Source organism: Vulpes vulpes, chromosome 4 (genome assembly GCF_048418805.1).
Source record: "Vulpes vulpes isolate BD-2025 chromosome 4, VulVul3, whole genome shotgun sequence".
Lineage (NCBI taxonomy): Eukaryota > Metazoa > Chordata > Mammalia > Carnivora > Canidae > Vulpes > Vulpes vulpes.
This window is the reverse complement of record NC_132783.1, coordinates 111290600-111314705: the sequence shown is the minus strand read 5'-3', so window position 1 is coordinate 111314705 and position 24106 is coordinate 111290600. Positions and strand designations below refer to the sequence as shown.

Here is a 24106-nt window from a genome sequence, read left to right as displayed (position 1 = left end):
CAATACGTGTACGTGGGAGGGAGCGCGGTGATACGAGGTATTAATTTTCTTATATTTTCCGGGATAGTCCACATTTTCTACAAAGAAAAAAATCACAACTAAACCTTCAAACTTGGCCACAAAGCAGTGTTTTACGACTTTGTAGACTGACTTGCCGCCCGACGGGGGTGAAAAGCGAAGCACCGCGCGGGCGGCGAAGGAAACCACGCAGCCTCGCTCCCGGCTCGGAGGGGGCTACGGACCACGAGCAGGCGAGACGGCCGCCGGCCGCCGGCCTCCGCCACGCCTAGAGCGGCCCCGAGGAGGCACCGGAACTTCCGGGGCGGGGCTCTCCCGGTCCCTCGCCTTCCGCGGGGCGAATGTGGGCCTCTCGCAAAGCGAAAGTTCGCGACTGCTGGGCCGCCGCTTCCGTCACGCTGAGACGGTGTTTGAAGTTGGGGGCGAACATGGCAAAGAGCAAGTTTGAGTATGTGCGGAACTTCGAGGCAGATGACACCTGCCTGGCCCACTGTTGGGTGGTGGTGCGGCTGGACGGCAGGAATTTCCACCGGTGAGCGATTTCGGCTCAGGCCACGTGGTGCCCGCGCTTCCGGGGACTCGGTCGCGGCTGGCGGTTCCCCGGGTAACGCGGCAGCCAATGAGCGCGCGGCATTAAGCATCGCCAAGGGCTGGCTACCAAGAGCTTGAACGCGAGCTGGTCTGAGTAGTTAAACCTGAGGCGCAGCGCTCTCGTGAGCAGAGACCTGTTAGTAAGGCCTCGGCGGGAAAAATCACTCCCTGGTGCAGTATTTCAGCTCTTTAGCCAACTGCCTGGCTATTCTGTTAACTGTCATCGAGGGCTGTGTAGAGGCCTGTTTAGGTCTTATTGGGGGCAGTGCTTTACAATATGTTCTTGTTTCCTTATCAGTAACTGGCTGCATCGACTGGACTCAGGAGGAAACAAATCAGAAAAAAGGGAGAAGTGTAACAGAAATATGGGAATTTAATTCTTAAAATGTTACTTTAATAATGGTTATTATAACTAACATTTATTGAGCACTTTCACGGAGCCTGGCATAGTTACATTTTAACTTCCTTCTAATCTTCAGAACAGCCCTATGAAGTAGGTATACTTTATCTCCATTTCACAGAAAAGGGAATAGGGATTTAGAAATTATGCCCCTTCTCAGTTGGTCAAGGCAAGAAAAAACTAGAGTTCTTAAGGAAGTGAGTCAGGTTGTGGCTAATAGACTCACAGCATTATTACCTATCTTCCATTGTGTGCATTCTTTTTGATAAAAGTGGTGTTAATGACAAGCTCTTTCATGCCCTTTTCCCCTCTATGGAGGTTTGCTGAGAAGCACAACTTTGCAAAACCAAATGACAGCCGTGCTCTCCACCTAATGACCAAATGTGCCCAGACTGTAATGAAAGAACTGGAAGATATTGTGATTGCATATGGACAGAGTGATGAGTACAGCTTTGTGTTCAAGCGGAAAAGCAACTGGTTTAAAAGAAGAGCCAGGTAATTACATGCCTAGCTCCTTCAGAATATTTCCTTTGGAAATATGCTGCGTTTGGTGTTTGCTCTTTAATTGCTGACTTACAGACTGCAGATAGAGTGTGCAGTATTTGAAACTGCAGAATGTCTGTTTTCTGTTTTTACTGTTTACTTTCATCTGATATTTGAGCATTACGTACACCTCTTTATCTGATTCTTTCTCCTCATTCCTCATCACCTTAGCTTCTAGATTGTTCTGGCACTTAATATTAGGACTAGAAGCAGACCATTAGGATATCATAATATTAATAATTCATAGATTAGCTCTAGCCAGTGACAGCCTATATGTGCATTACAGTATTGCTTAAATTTTTAATTAAGGATGTCTCAACATAGACAAATTAGATATTTGATTTGGCAGTATATTGAAACTCACAGACAACAAGCATTCAAATTGGTATGTTTTTAAAACAATGGTTCCCTTCCTTCCAAGGCTAAAAACAAAACAAAAAAACCTCTTGAACCATAAATTCACATCACATCGTACAGAGAAATATTTGGTATTAATAAATTACTTATAGGACTAAAAAGAGGCAGGCTGCTTAGTTTTTCTTGGCCCAACACATTTTATCTTTTGACAGTTTGTGTAATCACTCTGTTGCACCCGTGGGCCCTATCGTGGTTTTGAATTAATATCATGTATTTTCTCTTTTCTTGCTCCACCCAATGTGCCTTACTTTTGCAAGTAAGTTCATGACTCATGTGGCATCCCAGTTCGCCTCCAGCTTTGTGTTTTATTGGCGAGATTACTTTGAGGACCAGCCCCTTCTGTATCCACCAGGCTTTGATGGAAGAGTCATAGTGTATCCTAGCAACCAGACCTTAAAGGACTACCTCAGTTGGCGGCAAGCAGATTGTAAGTAAAACCAAATAAACAGATGTAATTAAACCACCAATTCCATACATTAGAGGTGGTGATTTGGTTCAGTTTTGATGCATGGGTATTTTGTTCAGAATGTAATACTTCAAATTTTTTTAGTTAGTTGAAAGCAATCGAACAATCGGGAGATTTATGTAAATACTCCCTAGTTCTAGGTTTTTGGGAAAAATGAGAAGACCTGGAAATACTAGGTCTGCATTCCCACTTTGTAATGGACATAGCCTGTGCAGTGACTGCTGTCTTTACACATGTGCGCATGGGCATGCACACACAGACACACACACACACAGAAGCCAATGTGCCATAGTCTCTACCATTCTCTCTTGTTCCCCAGGGTCACCTACTCTGCTTTATGCTTTTATGGTAATAGTGGCCTAGTGGGTGATTCGAGTTATGACCCCTGCCTTACATGACTATGATGACATGTTTATGAGACTTACTCATGTGGTATATCTTGATTTGGCCACAAGAACTGGAAAGGAGCTAGGAATAACCTGAATCAAATAACTTTGAAAGTATTCCTAAGCTTAATATTACAAGTTAACCAGTTTATACAGAATAAAACTTTTAGGAAATAAGTTTGTTTATACTTGACCACTCCCGCCCACCATGTTCCCAGTTTATGGTTTTGGGCATATCACTAACTGTCTCAGATCTCTGTACATCAGAGGAGAGGGGTGGAGTTCTAATACTCTTCGAAGTGTGAATACTGAATAAAGATTATGTTTGTATAAACAGTGCTACTGTCGTCTCAACAGGTCACATCAATAATCTGTACAATACAGTTTTCTGGGCCCTCGTACAACAGTCTGGACTAACACCAGCACAAGCCCAAGAGAGATTACAGGTATAAGATCTTACTGCATTAATACTTATTTGGAGAGGCTTTCTATTCTCTTCCATGACATTCTTTTAAAGCTCTCTCTACTGCTTTGTTTTGAGAGGATACAAAGATCATACTAGATAGAGGCAGCTCTGCTGCTTGCTTGCTCTGTGACCATGGGTGAGTTATTACTTCTCTCTGGGACTTAGTATCCTCAGCTGGAAAATGGAATTAGTGACACTGGTTCTACCTTCCCACAAGGCAATGCTTGGCTGGGGCTGCAGATTGGTTGCCTTCTTTGGACAGGGCATGTGCTCTTCTTTTTCATCAGTCTCAGTGGCCTCTTCATCATTGCCATTCCCTGCTGGGTGCATGTACTGTAAGAGTATAGGCTCTGGGAATCAATAATTGTATTCAGGGACTTCTGTTTAATTTTATCTTCTCTGCCTTAGTTCTTTATTTTTTTCTTTTTTTTAAAGATTTATTTGTGAGAGAAAAAGAGGTGTGAGCAAGCAGGTTGAGAGGCAGACAGAATCTTGAACAGGCTCCCCACTGAGTGGGGAACCTGATGGGCTGGATCCCAGGACCCTGAGATCATGGCCTGGGACAAAATCAAGAGTTGGATGCTTAACCAACTGAACCATCCAGGCACTGCCCTGCCTTAGTTCTTTATAGGTGAAACAGGAAATAATAGTTCCCACCTCATAGGTTTATGGTGAAAATTAAGTGGCATGATGCATGTAAAACACATAGCATAGTACAGACTGTATTTTAAGTACTTAATAAACAGTTACTAAAATAAATAAATAAATAAATAAAATAAATAAATAAATAAAAATAAACAGTTACTTTCAGGATGCCTGGGTGGCCCAGTGGTTGAGCATCTATCTGCCTTTGGCTCAAGTCATGATTTCGGGAACCTGGGATCGAGTCCCGCATCAGGCTCCCTTATAGGGAGCCTGGTTTTCCTCTGCCCATGTCTCTGCCTCTCTCCATGTCTCTCATGAATAAATAAAATCTTTAAAAAAAACCCACTAACTTTCATCATTAGATGACAGTACTATTTGTAGGATGACTAACTCCGAAATTATGTGATATGTTGTAACAGCTCCTACCACAATGCCTGGTACATTGTAATTACACGATAAATGGTGGTCATTAACAATGATGATAAGGATTTACAGATACCATTAATAGGAATACTGTTAGATTTATCCAGAGTTTGGAAGAGCTGAGTTTAGATTTTGATTTTTCTTAGAAGAATAAAAGCAGTCTTTATTTATCGATTCTATTAATTTATTCATGAGAGACACAGAGAGAGGCAGAGACACAGGCAGAGGGAGAAGCAGGCTCCCCGCAGGGAGCTTGATGTGGGACTCAATCCGGTCTCTAGAACCACACCCTGGGCTGAAGGCAGTGCTAAACCGCTGAGCCACCCAGGGATCCCCTAAAAGCAGTCTTTAGCCTTAGGCAGTTTATGTAATCTTTCTAAGCTTCAGAGTTCCATTCTCTCAAATGGAGATAGTAATGAGGGTCGTATCAGATAACATACATAATGTATATAATACAGGACAGGTACTCTTACTGCTAGTCCCTGCCACCCTATCACAGTTGTGACTTCTGAAACCATTTGTTTGCTACAGTAGACAATTTTTTGAATTTATGCATTTCAGTAAGATTTTTTTTAAAAAAGATTTTTTATTCGTGAGAGACAGAGAGAGAGAGAGAGAGAGAGAGAGGCAGACATAGGCAGAGGGAGAAGCAGTCTCCATGCAGGGAGCCCGACATGGGACTCGATCCCAGGACTCCGGGATCATGCCCTGGGTCGAAGGCAGGCGCTAAACCACTGAGTCACCCAGGGATCCTTGCATTTCAATAAGATTTAAACTGCTCTTCCAATGCAAATTCATTAGTATCTATAAGAAGTTTGATAAAACCCTTCCACTTTCTCATTTGTTTGTGGAAATTTAGGTGGTGGGTGGAATGGATAGGTAGGATGGGGGCAGAGAACAAACGTAAAAATCTTTTTATATCTTTCTATTTTCTCAGGGAACTCTTGCAGCAGACAAGAATGAGATTTTGTTTTCCGAGTTCAACATCAACTATAACAATGAGCCGCCGATGTACAGGAAGGGGACCGTGTTGATATGGCAGAAGGTAGTGCTGTTGTCTAAGGGGAGGGAGGCCAGAAAGACCAGCTTGTGCGCATCCTAGGCCCTGCCCTGCCCACCGCACACGTGCAGTGTGATCCCACACACTAACATAAATCGGGTCTTCTAAAAAATGAAGTGCTGTACATTATTTTAGGTGCTACTTGCCAGTCCGTGCTAATTTGATCAGTCTGTTAGCAATCTTTGTGGTCTAGAATTTCCTAAGTGGAACCACAGATTTTAGAGTCAGTACACTTATTCTTTTGTGTCCCAAGCTCCCCAAATCAAATAAAACCCTATAAAGGGGTATGCCACAGATAGAAGGATTTTTGCGTTCATAGGACATTTCTTCCGCACTGGATAATATCGTTAAATAGTCTATCCATCCCATGATGACTATTAGATGAGGCAGTAGAAGATATTGTATACGATAGTTCTGTCACTTGCAGAATATTCTGGAGATACCCCAGATATGCATGCTTATTCCCTTAATATTAAGTAATAAGTCTGTACATTTACCTAAATTCTTAATTCCACCAGTATTTTCTCTCTGTACCAGTTTCTGAGCATAATTTCTCTAAATTTACCTCCTTCCATGTAACGTAGTTATTCTTTTTAATGAATGTTTTCAGGTGTTAAGTGGTGCCTTAAGAATTAGTCATTCCACTGGCAACTTCAGCTTATTAGTATTTTTAAAGCACATTTGCTCTTTACCACAGGCTTGGATACTTGCAAATGCAGATGAGAGAGCAGAAATACTTCTAATTCTATAGTTACTGCTAATAAGGAACATGGACTCTTTTATTTCTAAGATCTCCTTTCAGAATATAGCAACATAACTTTTTAAGTTTTTAATTGTTAACAGATTCATATATGTTGAGATAATGTGTGTATCTGTATAACTACCTGATAAATATCACCCAGAAGTATATAAAGTCAAAAGTAAACTTCCTGCATATCCCCCTCTTCTCTCCCAAACCCAGTTAACAATGTCAATATTTTAACTTTTACCTGTAGGTGGGTGAAGTCACAACAAAAGAAGTTAAACTGCCAGAAGAAATGCAAGGGAAAAAGATGGCAGTGACCCGGACCAGGACTAAGCCAGTGCCTTTATATTGCGATATAATCGGGGATGCTTTTTGGAAGGAACATCCAGAGATCCTAGATGAAGACAGCTGATCCTTTGCTTTTTAGCCCTGGCAGGCTTATCCATGCAAGACCCCTAAGTCTCCTGGCCTTAGGTGCCCTACGATCCCTACTACCAACAGCAGTGTGCCAGGAGTGACATATATCAGGTTGGAAAGGAAACAGGGAAAGAAGGGATGGATAGGGGTGGTTATCGTGTTCTGCTTTAAGTAGAACATTTTTTTACAGTGTTGGAACATGGTTCCTTCGGTAGAAGTGCATTTTTTTCTTAATCGTGGTGCTATTTTTATAAAGCAAGAACTATTTTATGCCTTGCAGAATGAATCATTTTTAGATTGTGGCATAAGTCTTATAAAAACTTGTCAAGCTTTTTCCACCTATGATAGATGAACCCAAACTTTACTCTCAACCACCTGTTCTTAACTACAAAATCTACTAACCTTGAAAATCTCACCTTTCCTACCCATGTACTTTGACCTTGAGATAAATAATGAGTTGGTGGTTACACGATGCCTCTGAATTCAGGAATTGCAGGGAGAATCAGGATTTTGTGCCAGTCTCCCAAGTTGGCAACTTTGGCTGAACAAATTAGTAATTTGGATGTCCTTTTGTAAACATTCCATAGATTGATTTTGTGGAGCTGTCAACAGGATCATTGTCTCGCCAAGGATATTTACAAAGCCACTTACTTTTTCTAAGAAGAGAATGATATGTATATATGAGAAAAAGAAACTGAAAATGAACGAGGAAGAAAAAACATGGACTCTGTGTCCTCTAAACACTTCAGTTGTAAAAGTCACCTTCCTGTTGGATTTTCTAAAAAGGATTCTCAGGTAGCCTCTATGTAATTGGAACACTGACATCTGAGTTAGAGAGCAGAGTGGTCAGCACTTCCCTTGGGGTCACAAATGGCAGGTGTCAGAGGACCCCTAACAGTTCCACCTGCTGGTGGGCCAGTGGAGATGGGGGAGGAGCAGCAGAGAGCAGCAGCAGTAACTGCATGTGGCCTAGTTGCTGGCCCCAGAAGCGAGGGTAGGTGGTGAGAACTCACATTGCCCGTTGTCCTCCTTTCATATTTCACAGGAGGATTATTTGGCTCTATTAAGAATTAGGAGGCAGCCTGTGTTTTAGTGCCTGGTCTTGCATTACAGCATTTACAGCCACAGAGAAAATGTATTTTTAAAGGCAATGGCTGGTCTCCTTCTTCACTAATTGATACCTCATCTGTTGGAATCATTTCTTCCCCTTCCTGTTCTCACTAGAGGAGATTTGATGCATGTTTGGTAATTGATAAAATCTCTGAGAAAAAAATAAAGGCTTCAACTCCCTTGGCCTAATTTTTCATTTATTTTTCTCATACAAATACAATATATGAATCCAACTTTTGTATATGTGTGTCTTTACGTAAGCCAGGATGAATGTACCATCATCACAGCAGTGGTTCATAGTCTTTGTACAAGAATGTACTTGGAATGCTTGTTTTCAGTGCTATTCAGCTTCCTCTTCTCTCCCTATGAAGATAGGAGGTTTGCTAATCTGATTTTTTTTAATCAGAAAGGTTTTTAATGCCTATGGTGAATGATATGTGGCACTTTGGGTGACAAGGCACTGGGTATAGGGGATCCCTGGGTGGCGCAGCGGTTTGGCGCCTACCTTTGGCCCAGGGCGCGATCCTGGAGACCTGGGATCGAATCCCACGTCGGGCTCCCAGTGCATGGAGCCTGCTTCTCCCTCTGCCTATGTCTCTGCCTCTCTCTCTCTCTCTCTCTGTGTGACTATCATAAATAAATAAAAATTAAAAAAAAAAAAAAAGGCACTGGGTATACTGTGATAGGCCAAATGAGGCAATAAGGTAACATAGCTCCTGACTGGCAAATGTAACTTAATGGTAAGTAAATGTATAGCATTTTATATCAAAATTTATATAGACAAATTGTATCTACATAGACCTCTATTATATAGATATATTTAAATATAGGCACTAGGGTACAGACTTTCAGGACAAAACCATCCAAAGAAATGTGCTTTCTGTGGGTGCTATGTGATAGTACAAAGGCTCAATTTTGTCATAAGATAGGGAGACGAGCACTTACTCCTTGAATTGGCAGCAGTTTGCAGCTTTGTTTTTTGTTTGGGTGGGAAGTTTTGTACAAAGGAATATAGTTTAATAGTCCTGCCATAACTAAACCCATAATGTTCTTAGGAACTCCCTTTGATTGCTTTTCTTTTGTAGCCTGTATTTTCTTTCTTTATAGTTATATATTAATTTTCATCTTGCTCTCTAAGGTAGAGAAATAGCATTCTCTTGGGCTTTCCAAAGCTTAAAGAAATTCTGTTGAAACAGAAAAACAGCTAGTGTATAATTAACACTAGTTGTGATAGTTCAGGAGAGTGGTGGCAGGAAAGTGATTTGTGTGGCTTTTGGGTAACTGGAAACATCTTGGCTGTGCTGATGGGAGTAATAGCTGGCCTTCTCTATGGACTGATTTTAATATCAAATAGTAAAAACGGGGATACCTGGGTGGCTTAAATTGGTGGAGCATCTGCCTTGGGCTCAAGTCATGATCTTCCCGTCCTGGGATCAAGCCCCACATTGGGCTCCTGGCTCAGCAAGGAATCTGCTTTCATTCTCTCTCCCTCCCTCCCATGCTCTGCCCCTCCCCACTGCTTGTTCTCTCTCTCTCTCTCTCTCAAATAAAATCTTACGGGGGAAAAAAAAAAAGCACAACTATTTTGTTAAACACGTTATAAAATAACAAGTGGTACAACCAGGTGTTGTAAATCTTCCATCATTCTAAGAGCTGGATCCTAATTTCCAAGGAAATTGCCCAAGCAGTGCTTGAAAAATCAGGAATACAATGAATTTTCCTTAATAAGGTCTCTCTGGTATTAGTGCAAATTATTTTGCATGAAGTGTAGGAAATGGAGGATCGGGGTCCAGAGTTTGCTGGTCTACTTAACCAACACTAGCTAGCTAGCATAGGGCTTTTATTTTTTTTTAATTTTATTTATTTATTTATGATAGTCACAGAGAGAGAGAGGCAGAGGCAGAGACACAGGCAGAGGGAGAAGCAGGCTCCATGCAGGGAGCCCGACGTGGGATCCGATCCTGGGTCTCCGGGATCGCGCCCTGGGCCAAAGGCAGGCGCCAAACCGCTGCGCCGCCCAGGGATCCCGCATAGGGCATTTATATGCGCTCTGTGCAATACCTCTTCATACTTAGAATTCTGTGGGTTAGGTGCTATTTCTATCCTATTTCAGGTGAGAATGTAAAGATCCACAGAAGCTAAATAACTGGAGCCCGGGCCTGAAGGCTTATGGGGCCACCGACTGCCCTCTTCCAGCCGCTTCCCACCCGCTCCAGCTGGGAGCGCACACGGCAGTTGGAAAGCAGGGAAACGCTTGGGGAGGCTGGTTAAACGCCGATTCCAAGATCCACCCCCGGGGAATCTGGAGTATTAAGAAACACCCTAAGTGATGATGATGTGAATGAGGAAACGCTGCATTCAAGCAGATGAACCTGTTCCCCTGGCGCGCAGGCGGCGGCGGCGGCGGCGGCGGCGGCGGCGGGCCGAGCGCGGACAGAGGCTGCCCCCCCGCGGCCGCGCCGGCGCAGTGCAGCCCCGAGCCGCGGCTGCGCAGTGCCGCCCTCTGGCGGCCCCGCTCCTCCTTCCCATCGGCCTCGGCTTGCGGGCCTTTCAAACATGGAGGAGCGGGAGCGGGGGGCGAGGCCGGCTCGCGCCGGGAGCCCCGCGCGCCCCCCCAGCCCGCGGCTGGATGTCAGTTCCGACAGCTTCGACCCGCTGCTGGCCCTGTACGCGCCCCGCCTGCCGCCCATCCCCTACCCCAACGCGCCCTGCTTCAACAACCTGGCCGAGTACGAGAGCTTCCTGCGGACCGGGGTCCGGGGCGGCGGGCGCGGGAGGGCGCGGGGCGCGGCCGCGGGCTCGGGGGTCGCCGCCGCCGCCGCCGCCGGGGCCTCGGCCAGAGCCCGCCGCCGCCCGGACGCCCCGGCCCCGGACCCCGAGCGCATCCAGCGCCTCCGTCGCCTCATGGTGACCAAGGAGGAAGGGGACGGGGCCGCCGGGGCGCGCCGGCGGGGTCCGGGTCGGAGCAGGAAGGCGCCGCGCAACGTGCTCACGCGAATGCCCCGTGAGTCCGGCGGGGGGCGGGGGGCGGGGAGGGGGAGGGGGAGGGGGCGGGGCGGGCGGGGGTCCCGGCGGGGGCGGGGCCGGGGCCTGGGGGCGGGGCCTGGGAGGGCGGGGCCGGGTCCCGGGGGGCGGGGGTCCGGGGAGGGGGCGGGGGTCCGGGGAGGGGGCGGGGGTCCGGGGAGGGGGCGGGGGTCCCGGAGGAAGCGGTCCGCGCGCGCCGTGGGGCCGGGGCGGCTGGGGCCGCCGAGCGGGTGCGGGTGGCTGCGGGGTCTGCGGGGCCCGAGGGGACCCGCCCGAGGGGACCCGCCGGAGGGGCGCAGCCTGCCTGCAGGAGCGTGCTCGCCCGGCGGGACTGGCGGCGGGTGCGGGCGGGGCGCCGTGTCGTGACCCCGGAGGCTGGCGGCCCGGCGCTGGCGGGGAGGGCTGGTCCGCCCCGCCGCAGCCCCCCGCAGCCCCCCGCAGCCCCGCCGCAGCCCCCCGCAGCCCCCCGCAGCCCCCCGCAGCCCCGCCGCAGCCCCCCGCAGCCCCCCGCAGCCCCCCGCAGCCCCGCCGCCTGGACGCCCGCGGGACGGCTGTGTCGCGCTCGCGGTGCCGTCTGCGCGGGCTGTTCCGAGTCCTGGAGGTGGAAGGGCCCCAAGGGCTCCTCGGAGCCTCCTGGCGCGCTCGGAGCGCTCTCCGTGTCTGTGGGAGCCGGGTCTCGCTCCGCGGGGTCCCGCCTCGTGCCGGGGCGGTGCTCTCCCGACCCCTGCCGGCGAGCGCCGGGACCGGTGGGCCGCGGGAGCGTCTGCGTCCTGGGAGCCGAGTCGCGACGTGACTGGCCGCCGCCGTCCGAATGGAGGGTCGCGCGCTAAGCCAGGGGGCGTCTCGTTGCGGTCCCAGCGGCGTGTCTGGAGGGAGGCGCCCTGAGCAGCTGCGCGCCGTCAGCTGTGTGGGCGAGATCCTCACGGTGACCCGGGGCCCAGCGGCCCAGCGGCCCAGGCAGGCGGCGGCGCGGGGGGGGGGGGGGGGGGGGGGCGCGGACCGAGCACCCAGGTTGCCGTCAGGACAGTCTGGGGGTCCTTACTCTGTGTGCACTTTTCTTTTTTTTTTCTTGCCACCGTCAGGTCTTGGAACTGCGCTCCAAGTCTCACACTGTAACATTTATTTCCATTTTGCCAGTTGTTGCTTCGCTACTCAGATTGTCAAGGGAAAATCTCACTTTATGTAGCGAATGGCTTTGGCTCTGCCCATGAAGCACTGTGCTTCATCGGTCCCGCGGAGCACGAAGAGCAGCTCCTGATGTGTCCTGATTAAATATACGGTGGCGTCAAGATCTCGGAATGTGCCATAGGCACTGGACAGTTGAGTGTACGTGATGGTGATGGGTAGACATCACAGAGAACTGATAAGCTCCCGGAAACAGGAGGAGTACAGCAGGGTCTGGGTGGCGCCGCTGGTTGAGCATCCAACTCTTGGTTTCCGCCCAGGTCTGCATCTCAGGCTTGTGACATTGAGCCTAAGCTGGGCCTTGGGCTCCCCACTCAGCAGGGAGTCAGCTTGCCTACAGCCTCTGCCCTCCCCCTGTTCGAGTATAATCTCTCTCTAAAATAAATAAAATATTTTTTTTAAAAAAAGGAAGAAAAGTACAGAAACAAGGGTGGAGATGAAAGTCATTCAGAAAGAGTTCCTAGAAGAGATTGGCTTCAGGTCTCAAAGTTAATTTAAGGAAGGGCATGGTTGAGGATAACAGTAATTATTTAAAAGTTAGGCTTTTGGGCAGCCCAGGTGGCTCAGCAGTTTAGCACTTACCTTCAGCCCAGAGCGTGATCCTGGAGACCCCGGATCGAGTCCCACATCAGGCTTCCTGCATGGAGCCTGCTTCTCCCTCTGCCTGCCTCTCTCTCTCTCTCTCCCTCTCATAAATAAATTAAATCTAAAAAAAAAAAAAAAAGGCTATTGGGGTATAATTTACACATAACAAAATTCACCCTTTTTAAGTGAGTTTTGGCAAATGTATAGCTGTGAAATTACCACAGCAATCAAGTTACGGAACAAATCCATCACCCCAAAAAGTTCTCTCATGCCCCTTTTTAGGTCAGGAGACAATTTTATTGTTGCTAATTAGGGCAACTGTTATTTAGCTAGTAAGTGCTGTGTACTTTGCTAAGCCCTTTAGATGCATTATATCTTATTTTACCCATAGATACAACTTTATAAATGAGGTTCCTTGAGCTTAACTACTTGCCCAGGATCACATAGCTAGTTTGCAACTGAGACCTTTTTTTTTTTTTTTTTTTGCAACTGAGACTTAATACTGGGTTTGTCCAACTCCAGTGTCTGTGTGCCAGGGCCATTATGCTAATCTCAAGTAAGGGAAGAGGGGAGGGGGAGGGAGTTCATTCTCATTTTTCTTTGCTTGCTTCTTTTGGTGGGTGGAGGGTGCCACATAAGTGAGGCAGAGGGTGTATCTGGAGCAATGAGAACTGAATTTAGGTCCAGAGAAGGATTTGTTAAAACACTTTGAAGACCAAAGATTTTGTCTTTGTTATGATAGATAGTGGGGACCACGTGTATATTGTCAAGCAAAAGCACTTTTAGGGCAGTGTCACTAATGACTTAATTTCTAGTAGTAGTAAAATATTTAGGGGGGTATAGACCACAGATTCAAAGGTTTGGCTGCTGGCGTTTTACATTTTGAACACTGGCTCCTCCACTTTCTAGCTGTTTCACCGTAGGCAAATCACTTAAACTCTTTGGGGCCTCAGTTTCCTCATCTGTAATAGTATCTACCTAGAGTTGTTAGATTTAAATTAGTTAACCCATTCAGAGCTTTTAAAACAGTAGAACACAGGAAAATTCTCAGTTAAGTGTCACTGTGATCATTATAGGTTGTTGTGGTTATTGTTTTAGACTGTCATAATTAAAAGCTCGAGGTCAGGATGTATATATAACCTGCCTGTACTGGGTGTTGGCTCAGCTGTTTATTAGGTAAATAACCTTGAGACATTATTTAAACAAATATTTCTGAGCCTTCATTTTCCTCATCTGTGAAGTGGGGCAAAATAATAGCACCTGTGTATTAAAGTTGTGAGGATTAAATGGAATAGCATGCATAAATTTAAACTTGGTGATAATGTTGGTGTCAGGGGTGATGTGAGTGAGGGGAACTGGAAGACTGTTGTGGTAAACCAATCATCTGATAAGGCTCTGGACTGTATTATTGGTTGGGGAAAGAGAAAGAAAAGAGCACGTCTTAAGTTATTGAGGATCTATTGTCTGAGCTTAGTGTTACCACAGGTAGGGAGAATAATGGAGTTAAGAATGACCTGGCTTTAGAAGGTTGGGGGGAGAAGGAGATCCCGATGAATAACTGTCTTCAAAGATAAGGCATATGTTTTTGTGTTGTATTAAATTTCAGAAGACTGGCTCATATAGCCATTTGGAGTTTGTTACACAGACTGCTGGAAAGAGATGCAGAATGTGTATTCTGATTCAGAATGTGGAGCTCATCTTTGCCTTGGCAGTTTGCTGTGACAGACGGTGCTAGTGTTGTATTTTTGATCACACAAGGGAGTGAAGTGCTCCCAGGAATTACACCTTATTAAATCTTTGGAAGAAAAAAAAAATCAAGGGAAAAGTGCAGATACGAGAGTTAAAAGACCTGAGTTTATCATTTGTTTAACCAGAGTAAGAAACTGTTAGATGTGTGCTTGTGTTTTCTTTCTGATTTGGGGGTTCGGGGCGGTGGAGTGGGGGGATGTAGTACCTCTGGGGTTTTTTGTTTTGTTTTGTTTTTTGTTTTTACAAATTAGAAAAAGAATGGTCTTTCCGCTGTTTATGGAAACACCTATGGGGGTGGGAGGAAGCAGTGAATACATAAGGCAAATAAACTGATCCAGGCAGTGTGATCAGTTTCTAAAACTTAAATTACAGAGACTTATTCCTGAAATGAATCTAGAAGATAACTAGTCTAACCTCATTTTATGAATAAGGAAACTCAGACTTGTGAAGAAAAAGCTACTCAGACATTCAAAGAATTTAAAAATACCGATATTGCTAGAAGAAGAGTAGATGATGAAGGTCAGACCAAGGTTCTCCTGTTCTTTTCCAAGACCTCTGTTTCTGCACACTGCCTTCTACTGTGCCTCCTTGTTGAATCTTCAATCTGACATAAGCTCCTACTTCTCATCTGCTAATTTAGTTTCTTTAAGAGTATTTTCTTTTGTTAATTTATCACTGCCATCATTTATAAGCTGATCCATGAGTGAGGGATAAGGAGGTCATGGGTAACCTGCTTAGTTATCCAAACTGAAGTGCAGGACAATTTACTGTCATGTCACTGGAAACAAAACAGATTTTTTGTGTGTGTTTACTCTTGATGGCAATAATCAATCTCCAAAGAATTTTGCCTTTTAAAAGTGAGAAAGACTGAGACTGTATATGTGTGAGTGAGAGTGTAAGAGTGTGTGTATACATGTAGTTTTCTTTTGGGAGGTTTTATATGGTATAGCCATCAAATTGTGAAGGCTAAGTTAATGTGAAGTAATAAAAATGAAATTCATCTCTGTTCCCAAGCTCTGAAAAAAAGAATCCATCATAGTAAAGGCTGCAATTTATAGTCCCAGCATTCTTCCCATGAATCGTTGTACTCTTTATGTGATGCTTATCAGCAGTCTCATAGGAGCCTAATGCCTAGCAGGTGTCTCTGTATCAACCAGGCTTAGAATGCACCCAGGTATCTTCCTCCTGGTGTAAAGATGATGTACGCTGGAACACTAGTGGCTCCAGAGAGCTTAGCATGGAGTATCTTCAGATAGGGGCTAAAAGTCTGTTCTCTCTTAGAGGACTGCGTATGTTTAAGCACAGATGTGTTACAGGATTTGTTTAAACATGTGATTGATAAATAAAATAAACATATGAATGAAATTTTGGCTTGTTTTTCCTTTTTTTTTTTTTTCCTGTAAGAGTCAAGCTAGATATATGGTTCAGGAGAATTATTTTTTTTAAAGTTGTCTTAACCAGTCACAGAGCTAAGAAGAATTTTGCTGCTGATGTGTACATTTAATGTAAGGTTCCCCCACCACTACCACAAAAACATTTTAAAATAATGGTGCATCTTAGAATCAATGGCATCATAGAACACAGAATACACAAGTAGTGAAACCTTTGGGTGATAGGCAACTGTATGCTTTCTCTCTGTCTTGGCAGAACCTTGCCTTATTTCAGGATATGTTGCCTGAACTAGTTCTGTTGCCCATTGGGCCTTCCTGCTTCCCTAGTGAGGTTGCCACTGCACCATGTTGCTTGATGTTGCTGGAGATGGTTGGGTGGTCTTGATTGTTAATTCTGGGAATGAGAGCAAATGTTCATGCTATGCTCACTGTTTTTTGCCTTGTTTCAGTACATGAAGGCAGCCCTCTGGGTGAACTCCATCGTTGTATCCGAGAGGGAGTGAAGGTGAATGTTCACATCCGCACTTTCAAGGGTCTTCGGGGCGTCTGTACAGGCTTCCTCGTCGCATTTGACAAGTTCTGGAATATGGTAATTAAGCCTTTCTCAAGGGCCTGGAGAACCTCCTAGGGATTAAAACTTTTTTATGTCCAGATGACCTGAGTATCCTAATTTAGGAAAACCAATAGAATAACTTCCCAGAACTAGAATTTTTGCAGTCTGTTGGCCAACAACAAAAGAGTTATTTTAACTTCTTCTTTTCTTTAAGGCATTGGCTTTCAACCAGTGTAGTTTTGCTCTTCTCTTCCTCCTAGAGACATATGACAATGTCTGGGGACATTTTTTTTAATTGTCACAACTGTGGTGTGGGAGGTACATTACTGGTATCTAATGGGTTAGAGGCCAGAGATGCTGCTGCACATCCTACAGTACACAAGACAGCCCCCCAACAACAAAGAATTACCTGGTTGAAAATGTCATTAGTGCTATGATTAAGAAACCCAGCCTTAAGGAATAATTATTTATTTCAACTGTTTAGTAATTTTATGTCAGTTTCCTACTGACCATTCTTTCATTCATTTCAAAATATTTATTGATTTCCCACTTTGGCCGTTACTTTACCACAGTGTCAAGAACAGAAATTTCAGAAAGGAACTTTCAATCTACAGTTTTGGGAAGATAGATAAAGATAGAGGGGAAGCAGGCATACTAATAAGCAAGGCACTTTCCATGGTATTTCCTTATAAAGGAAATGTACCCCCACTCTCCTAGAGGTTTACTGTCTGCTTACTAGACATAGTAGGAGTGAAGAGATACATTATAGCACAACTACACTATGAGGCAGTTAAAATAGGAACCACCAGGCTTTCTGGCATTTCTTTTTCATAGAGTCTTCCATCTCCAGCTTTTCTTTTTCCTGCGCTTTATCTTCATCCATGCATTCTCCTAGATGAGTATAGTAGTTGCTGACATGTAATGAGCACTTAACATTTGCTGGATAGCGTACCAAGGGTTTACATATATTAATGAGTGAGGTTTATTACTATTCCATTTTACAAATGAAGAACTTGAGGCTGAAGATATTGAATGATTGCCCCAGGTCACACTGTTAGTAAGTGAAAGTTCTAGAACTTTATCTCAGGTCTTTCTGACTCCTAAGACCATGTTTTTAACCACTGTGGGATCAGAAGACCTGGATTTGAATACTAGCTTTACCGCTTGGTAGTTGTGTTACTCTAGGCAAAGTAGTTTTTCTGAGGCCCATTTTTCTTATATCTAAAATGTAGGAAAAAGTACTTTATTGTTATAATTTTACCTTTGAAGGAAAAGGATTTAAGAGAACATCTTTGATATGATGGTCATAATAATAATACTGTCAGCTTATATTTGTAGGATGAGTTACACTTTTCAAATTGATTTCTCATACTTGATTTCATTTGATCCTAAATAGCTGTCCTACGAGGTTGATCTCTCAGAGACAAAAATTCACCAACAATTCTGTGTAACCCTGGTTAGTACCTGTTCATTGCTGTCATAAGACCTAGAAATTGAGGAAGGAAAAGAAGCAGTAGAATAGTGCTTCTCAAAGTGCGGCCCAGGGGCATACTACAACACCACAATCTTGGAGTTTCTGGTTATAACAGTTCCTGGGCTTTATCCAGACCTACTAAATCAGCATATCTAGGAAGTAGCCTTGGATTTATATTTTAATAAATTTCCTAGATATTTATGCATATTGAAATTTAAGAACCTCTACCATGCATTTGTAAATAGATAAAACATCTTACATGGTGGTAGCAGCTTGGAAATCACTCAGAGGGTGCCTGGTATTTCCATGTTTTTTGTACATAAGAGCAGAGTCACTTGTTTGGTTCTGCTAAATGAGGTGTTTATTCTGCTTTTTAAAATTTCCCTGGAAGCTGTAAAAATAATATTTTTAATTATGCCTAATTTTTTCCCCTTTGGGCTATTTCTCTAGGCACTTACTGATGTGGATGAGACCTACCGAAAACCTGTTCTAGGCAAAGCGTATGAGCGGGATTCTTCATTGACTCTCACTAGGGTAGGCTATTTCTCCTCACTTCTTGAGTACCCATCATGCTTTCAAACTTAGGAATTGAGGTCATTGAGGCTGGTGACCAGGTTTTCTTAGTGGGAAAGCTCGATTGCTTCCACTATGCATGCCTGGACCAAGATCTTCATTAGTCTCACTTCTCATGCATTCAGCTAATCACAAATGAATCTATGCTTTTGACCAGCGAAGTATTTGAGCAATAAGTTACCTCTTATAAGCCTTAAAAGTCTTTCTATTTTATACCACAGAGAAAAGCAGGTGACTTTTCTCTTGTCATATTATTGATTAATCTGAATTATAGCTACCCATAGAAGAAGATCCATTACTAACTTTTAAAAAATTACACAGCAAGGAGCAGTCTGGTGTTTTTTCTATATATTGAGAGAGGGATATTGGAGGCTAAAGAGAAGGCTGATATTTATCATTGCTTTCCTTATAGCTGTTCGATCGCCTGAAACTTCAAGATTCTTCCAAAAAGGAAGCAGATTCTAAGTCTGCAGTTGAAGACTCCACTCTGTCCAGATATTCCCAGACATCTACTTGGAAGGTGGCTTCAGTGTGGGGAAGAGGAGATACTGACCGGGGCTCACGCAGGCGTTCCCGCTCTGTCCCTTCTTCCCTGCAGGCATCTGCAAGGGAGGAGTCCAGGTCAGAGATGTCAGGGAGGACTACACGGACAGAAGGGTCAAGTGCAGGAGGTACCTTTTCCAGGGCTACCACCCTTTCCAGGGGCCAGCCCCGTAAAAAAAAGCGAAAGCCCAAAGTGGATTACCAGCAGGTATTCACTCGACACATAAATCAGATATTCATTCGAGGTGAGAATGTCCTGCTGGTTCATCTTGCACAGTGACCAACTTGGCCTCACTGGAGCTTTGGTTTCTATAAATAAAATGCATGAATTGCTGCTATGCTGTATCGTAGTATCCCAGTGAAACTATGAGTTGAAATGATTCCCTCTGGTCCTGCATGTGCAGAGCATAGAGCCAGGCTTGGGCCCTCTGGAAGATGAGCTTCCTCAAGGGGACACAGGCCTCAGGAGGGTGGGTATTTTTGCTAATATCAAGTCAAAAGCTGTACAGAGGAAACATGGATCTTATTTGGTGTCATGGTCAACTTTAGAGATACTCAAACCAAATATCAAATCTTCATTTGAATTAGGGGGGGTCATGGTATGAATTAAATTCACCCCACAGACACTATAAGGATGAGAGGAAAAAACACCTCAAAAAAAAAAAAAAAAAGATTTCATTTCTAAAAGCTAGTGCCCTGAGTACTCATGAATTTGATTCTAAGAGTAGCAATATAAATTTCCCTATAGTCCTGTGCCCACAACTTGTCACTGGCCTTTGAATTTTGCTCTATATCATTCTCTCTTAATCCAAAAATGTAATTTATTATCTTTGACTATCTGTAAAACTAAGAAAGCCACCAACTTATGTAAGGGTAGAATTTGAATAGCTGCTATGCTCAAAGCAGCCAGCAATGAACATTTTTTTATCCCTCTCCTTATTATTTAAAGGGATAACAGAACTTCATCAGTCTTCCCCACTTACCAGAGGTAGCTTCTGAGAATGGCATGCCAGGTGGGACTAGAAGATACTCATGAGGTGGCTTCTTGTCCTTTTCTTTCACTTCTGTGGCATGGTGCTAGTGCATGTACCCAGTGTATTGCCCTTCTGTATGTAGTGTGAACTGTCCCGTGAGCTTTATGGCAGGTGACTGTGACCTTCTTATCTGGTTTCAAAGAGTTCTCCATGAACTCAGTAATATGTATGCATCATATGGTTGAGAGTTCCCTTTCCAGGCAGGGCTGGCCTGTGTAGACCAACTTTCAGAATGATTTTTCCATGAAACAGGAATGGTAGTTTTATTCCCTCATGTCACGCCAGAGAGGCTCTTACAAAGTACAGTGGGTGGCATCTATAAGGGACACTTTACTCACAGCTTGGCTTGAGTAATGGGAACACTGTAGCACCCTCTAATACTTCTACTTGAATCATATATACTTTTTCAATCACCAGTACAGAATAGGCTACATCTTGACACAGACTGTTAGGCAATATTTATTTTTTTTGTTTTATTAGTTTATATTTGGTTTGATTTTAGATAACTTATGTTCAAAGGAGAATAAGAAATAGCTGACTAGTTAAAATGTTTGAAAAAAAAAATTCCCCTGCTGTATTTTTTGTGTAACTTAGGTAGGCCTTCTGAGAATCAGGATGAATAACATTTAAGGGAGTTAGGACACCTGGTCCTTTTGCTAGCTGGGTCCTGGCTCATCATGCAATGAAAGGAGAGCAGACTTAACCCCTCTGTGCCTCAGTTTTTCCCATCAGACACCTACCTCACCGGGGCACCGAGTCAGAAATTTAGGAAGGCATTTTAAAGTCTCTAAACATATTTAAGTGCCATGAATAGCTTTTACTAACTGTATTTCATAGCTTGGTAAGAGTTCTATGTCTTATGAACAAGGTAGGTGCTACCTATGAAGGTCATCTCCATAGGTGTCATAATTATGAACTTGTCCTCAGAAGGCAGTGATATCTTCAGGAACTATTTTCCATAATCCATTCCTTTCTCCTAAAGGACAATGGAAGTTCTCAGAAGAATATCCTCAATAAAAGAAGAGTAATATTTCTTTGCTGCTTCCCCCACATCCCAGCCCCAACCTTTTTCTGATCATCATCAGAAAGAATTCCCCTGAACTTTTCAGTGGGTTTATATGGTAGTACCAAAGGGAGAATGCACATCTAAAAATGACACATCCCCAAAGGGGAATTATGGGAGATGTTTTGTTCTGTTTACTTGTTTTTATTTTAAAATGCATTTTAAATATTACTCTTTAGAGCCATCTCACATACAATAAACACTTAGAGAGGTTCCATGTTACAAAGTATGCAAATTATCTTTGGAATCTGCTACTCTAAATTCTCTTCTAAGTAGTATGTCTAAAATCTCAGTTCCAATTAATGGTTATCATCTTTAATCATCAGGCACCCCTGCCTCTACCTCTTTACTGTCTTTCCTGTTAGATGTCTTCATCAGTCTGCGCTTCTGTCCCTCAGCTAGAAGCTGCAATAGATACCAACCAGGTTTTCCCAATAAAGCAAAAGTTTGGTATCAAAAGGAATCTATCAGTTTCCATTCATTTTAGTGCCTGACTAAATGTAATGTGATTTATTTTAAACACATGCTGCATTTTCATGTTTATATATAATTTTCATATGTCCAGATAATGATTGGCTTACTACTTTTCTGTCCAATTTAATAATTCTGGCTCTGAAAAGTATTTTAAATCCATGTGATCAGTTTATAATATGCCCATATACCCCCATTTATGGTTTGGTCTGGACAGTGATTCTAGGATAAATACTATTTAGTAAATATGCTATTTTGTACAAAGTATGACAATTGTTTTTTAGGGAAGTCAGTTTTTTAAATTATTGCCTTTTCTTTATTATTATAGAAATTTTTCAAAAGGGAGAAAAAATTGGTCCTAATAACCTATCTGCTGCTCCAAATATGTCATTACCTAGGACATTATAATAAGTTGCTATGAAAATAACTCAAGTCTTCCTCAGGGGAAGGAAAGAGAAAGGGAAAGTAACAGCTACAACGGCAGAGTTCTGGAGGCCCCCTGAGGGGAGTCTTACACAACTGAAATGCAACAAAACTTATTTCTAGTATTCTCCAGGGATTTGGGCTCAGGGCAGTTTGGTAGGCATAGTACATATTTTTGAACATCCTATTTGGGTTCTTCAAAGTAATCACTAGACATGGGAATCTGTTTCTGAGACAGTTCATGGGACATACACAACAAGTACCTGTGCACTTGTTGAGGTCTCAGGAGCAGCCAGCTTTGGGTTAGATGATAACAAGGCATTGAGCAACAGAGATGTATTTTCACACCCATGATTTCTTGGTACACAGAGGTGATTCTGTGGCTGCTACCACCAGGAGAACTTCCACTTTAGGTTATTTGTTCTGGTATTTAGGAAGCGGTTTATGCTTCCTTTCAGAGACCGTCTTATGATGGTGGGCCATTTGTGAGATGGTTAGCCAGCATTACCAGTGTCTAAGGCAGGTGGCTTTAGACCAGTCAGTTCCTTGCTCTCTGTTCACGGTGCTTATCAAATCAGAAAGCCTAGAAGCCATTCACATTAAAGTCTAGGTGCATGAGAATCCTTGCTCTGAGTTGTTAGTGGGTCAGGAGGGGTGTCATCTATCCTCGTGGTAATATAGGCTGGGAGTACCTTTAGAAATTGTCAAGGCATGAACTATGAGCTGTCTTTAATCCTCAGAAGCTGTACAGAAATCTAGGTATACCTTGAGAGAAAAATAGTACCCTAACTTGATGCTAAGGGGTTTTGTATTTCTATTTGCATTATCCCTGTAGCTGCTGACATGGGCAAAATCATGAAATAGAATAGATTTTGTAAATTTTCTCTTATCTTTGCCTTTAGGAAAAATTAAAATTATTCAGACAGCTAGCTGTCACTGGTGCTGCCCCAAAGCTTTCCCATCTTTTATGTATTTTTTAATGAATGAAATGGTTACTATGGGAAGGCCAAGGTTCACATAAGAGTATCACAGTATAAATATAATGGTTTAGCAACTGTTTTAATTTTTCTTTTCCTGTGCCAGATACAGACTACAGTTAACCCTTTTTCTATTCATCAGCCTGTTTTCCCTGACAGTAACTCCCAGATGCTTTTCTTAGTGATTATAAAGCAAGAAAGTCTCATCTGGGCCTATGTTGCAAAGGTGGGTGGTCTGTCATTACTTTCTGGCAAATTGAGTTGATGGATTTTAGATAAGCCTATGGGGTTCCTGTCATAGGTTCCTGGGCTCTAAGGAAGGGTTGCGCCTTTTTTACTCTCAGTGTTTTGAGTATTTTTCAAATGTTTGTAAGTTCTCTTGCACTCCTCTAATAAAAATGAAAGCTATCTGTCAAGGAATGGCTTTGGATGGTTCAGAGATCTAGGGGAAAAGAAGTAAGTACACCTGAGACCTTCAGTTGGTCTTTTATTTATTTAGAATAAAAAGTAGTTTGATAAGCTACCAGAGTTAGTGCTGCTTTAAAAACACTCTCTGAAAAGATGGCAACCGTCCCTCAGGAAAGCTATAAAAGCTATTCCCAATACATCGCAATTGCTTTTGATTTTTAATCCTTTGGAGCAAATGTCTGATGTTATGTCTGATGTTATATTTTTAGAGCTGTGGGGGAGAAATGTCTAAACAATTCTAAGGGGGTATATTATTTAATGATTATCTGACTGAATCATATGTGAGCTAGGTTCTAGGGCAGCTGTCCGGTTCTTTTTCTGTTGTCCTGACAGTAACACAGATAGTAAGCGATGTCTTGAAAAGTGATTTTCTTATCTCATACTGACATCTAAAGACATTAGCCTTCTGTTTGGTAACCCTGGGGATACTCCTCTGCACCGTGACTTATTAATGTTTTTTTTAGATGGGGCTAAACCTGGATTACTCTCTGTATTTATACTTTCACTATTCATATACCAGCTGCTAAAAGAAAAACCATAACTTATAATCTTGTCTTGAAATTACTCCTAATTATGAAGTTCACTAAATTCTTCATGTTTAGGGAGGATTGCTGCTAGTAATGTCAGTTTGCAGTGTTCTGCTTTAGGTATGTGTCTTATGGGAGTCTGGAAACTAATAAATATGATTGTATTAATGTACTGACTGCTTTGTCTCTGCTGATTTTGAGGGTGGTGGAGGGGAGGAGGAAGGTGAGTCTATTACCGAGTGAAGACACTGACCTAAAAAGTTAATGCATCGCAAGCCTTTTGCCATCTCATTGTTGTAACCTTGTGCCTTTCCTTTACCAAAGCACATGTCTGCATCAACTATCCTTGAGGTGCCTTTTTTCTTTCAAATTTATTAGA

The 24106-nt window shown here is 43.5% G+C and overlaps 2 protein-coding genes across 4 annotated transcripts; both read left to right on the top strand.

The window, feature by feature from the left end:
* Nucleotides 1-315: 315 nt before the first annotated feature.
* Nucleotides 316-7871, top strand: THG1L (tRNA-histidine guanylyltransferase 1 like). 3 transcript variants are annotated; one of them, XR_003236406.2, is made up of 7 exons: nt 326-550; nt 1328-1504; nt 2227-2396; nt 3179-3267; nt 5293-5400; nt 6411-6688; nt 7165-7871. XR_003236406.2 is itself a non-coding variant. In XM_026007824.2 (6 exons), the coding sequence occupies exons 1-6, from the start codon at nt 360-362 to the stop codon at nt 6570-6572; spliced, it is 897 nt and encodes a 298-aa protein (XP_025863609.2). In that variant the 5' UTR covers nt 316-359; the 3' UTR covers nt 6573-7871. The 3 variants fall into 3 exon arrangements, 2 of the variants coding, with proteins under 2 accessions (XP_025863609.2, XP_025863623.2); XM_026007824.2 differs by having other exon boundaries at nt 316-550; nt 6411-7871; XM_026007838.2 differs by lacking the exon at nt 326-550 and having other exon boundaries at nt 1192-1504; nt 2231-2396; nt 6411-7871.
* Nucleotides 7872-10211: 2340 nt separating this feature from the next.
* On the top strand, nt 10212-23899 carry LSM11 (LSM11, U7 small nuclear RNA associated). The gene is made up of 4 exons (XM_072756741.1): nt 10212-10691; nt 16071-16210; nt 18099-18182; nt 18634-23899. Exons 1-4 carry the CDS (start codon nt 10244-10246, stop codon nt 19042-19044), a joined length of 1083 nt encoding a protein of 360 aa, XP_072612842.1. The 5' UTR covers nt 10212-10243; the 3' UTR covers nt 19045-23899.
* Nucleotides 23900-24106: the final 207 nt, after the last annotated feature.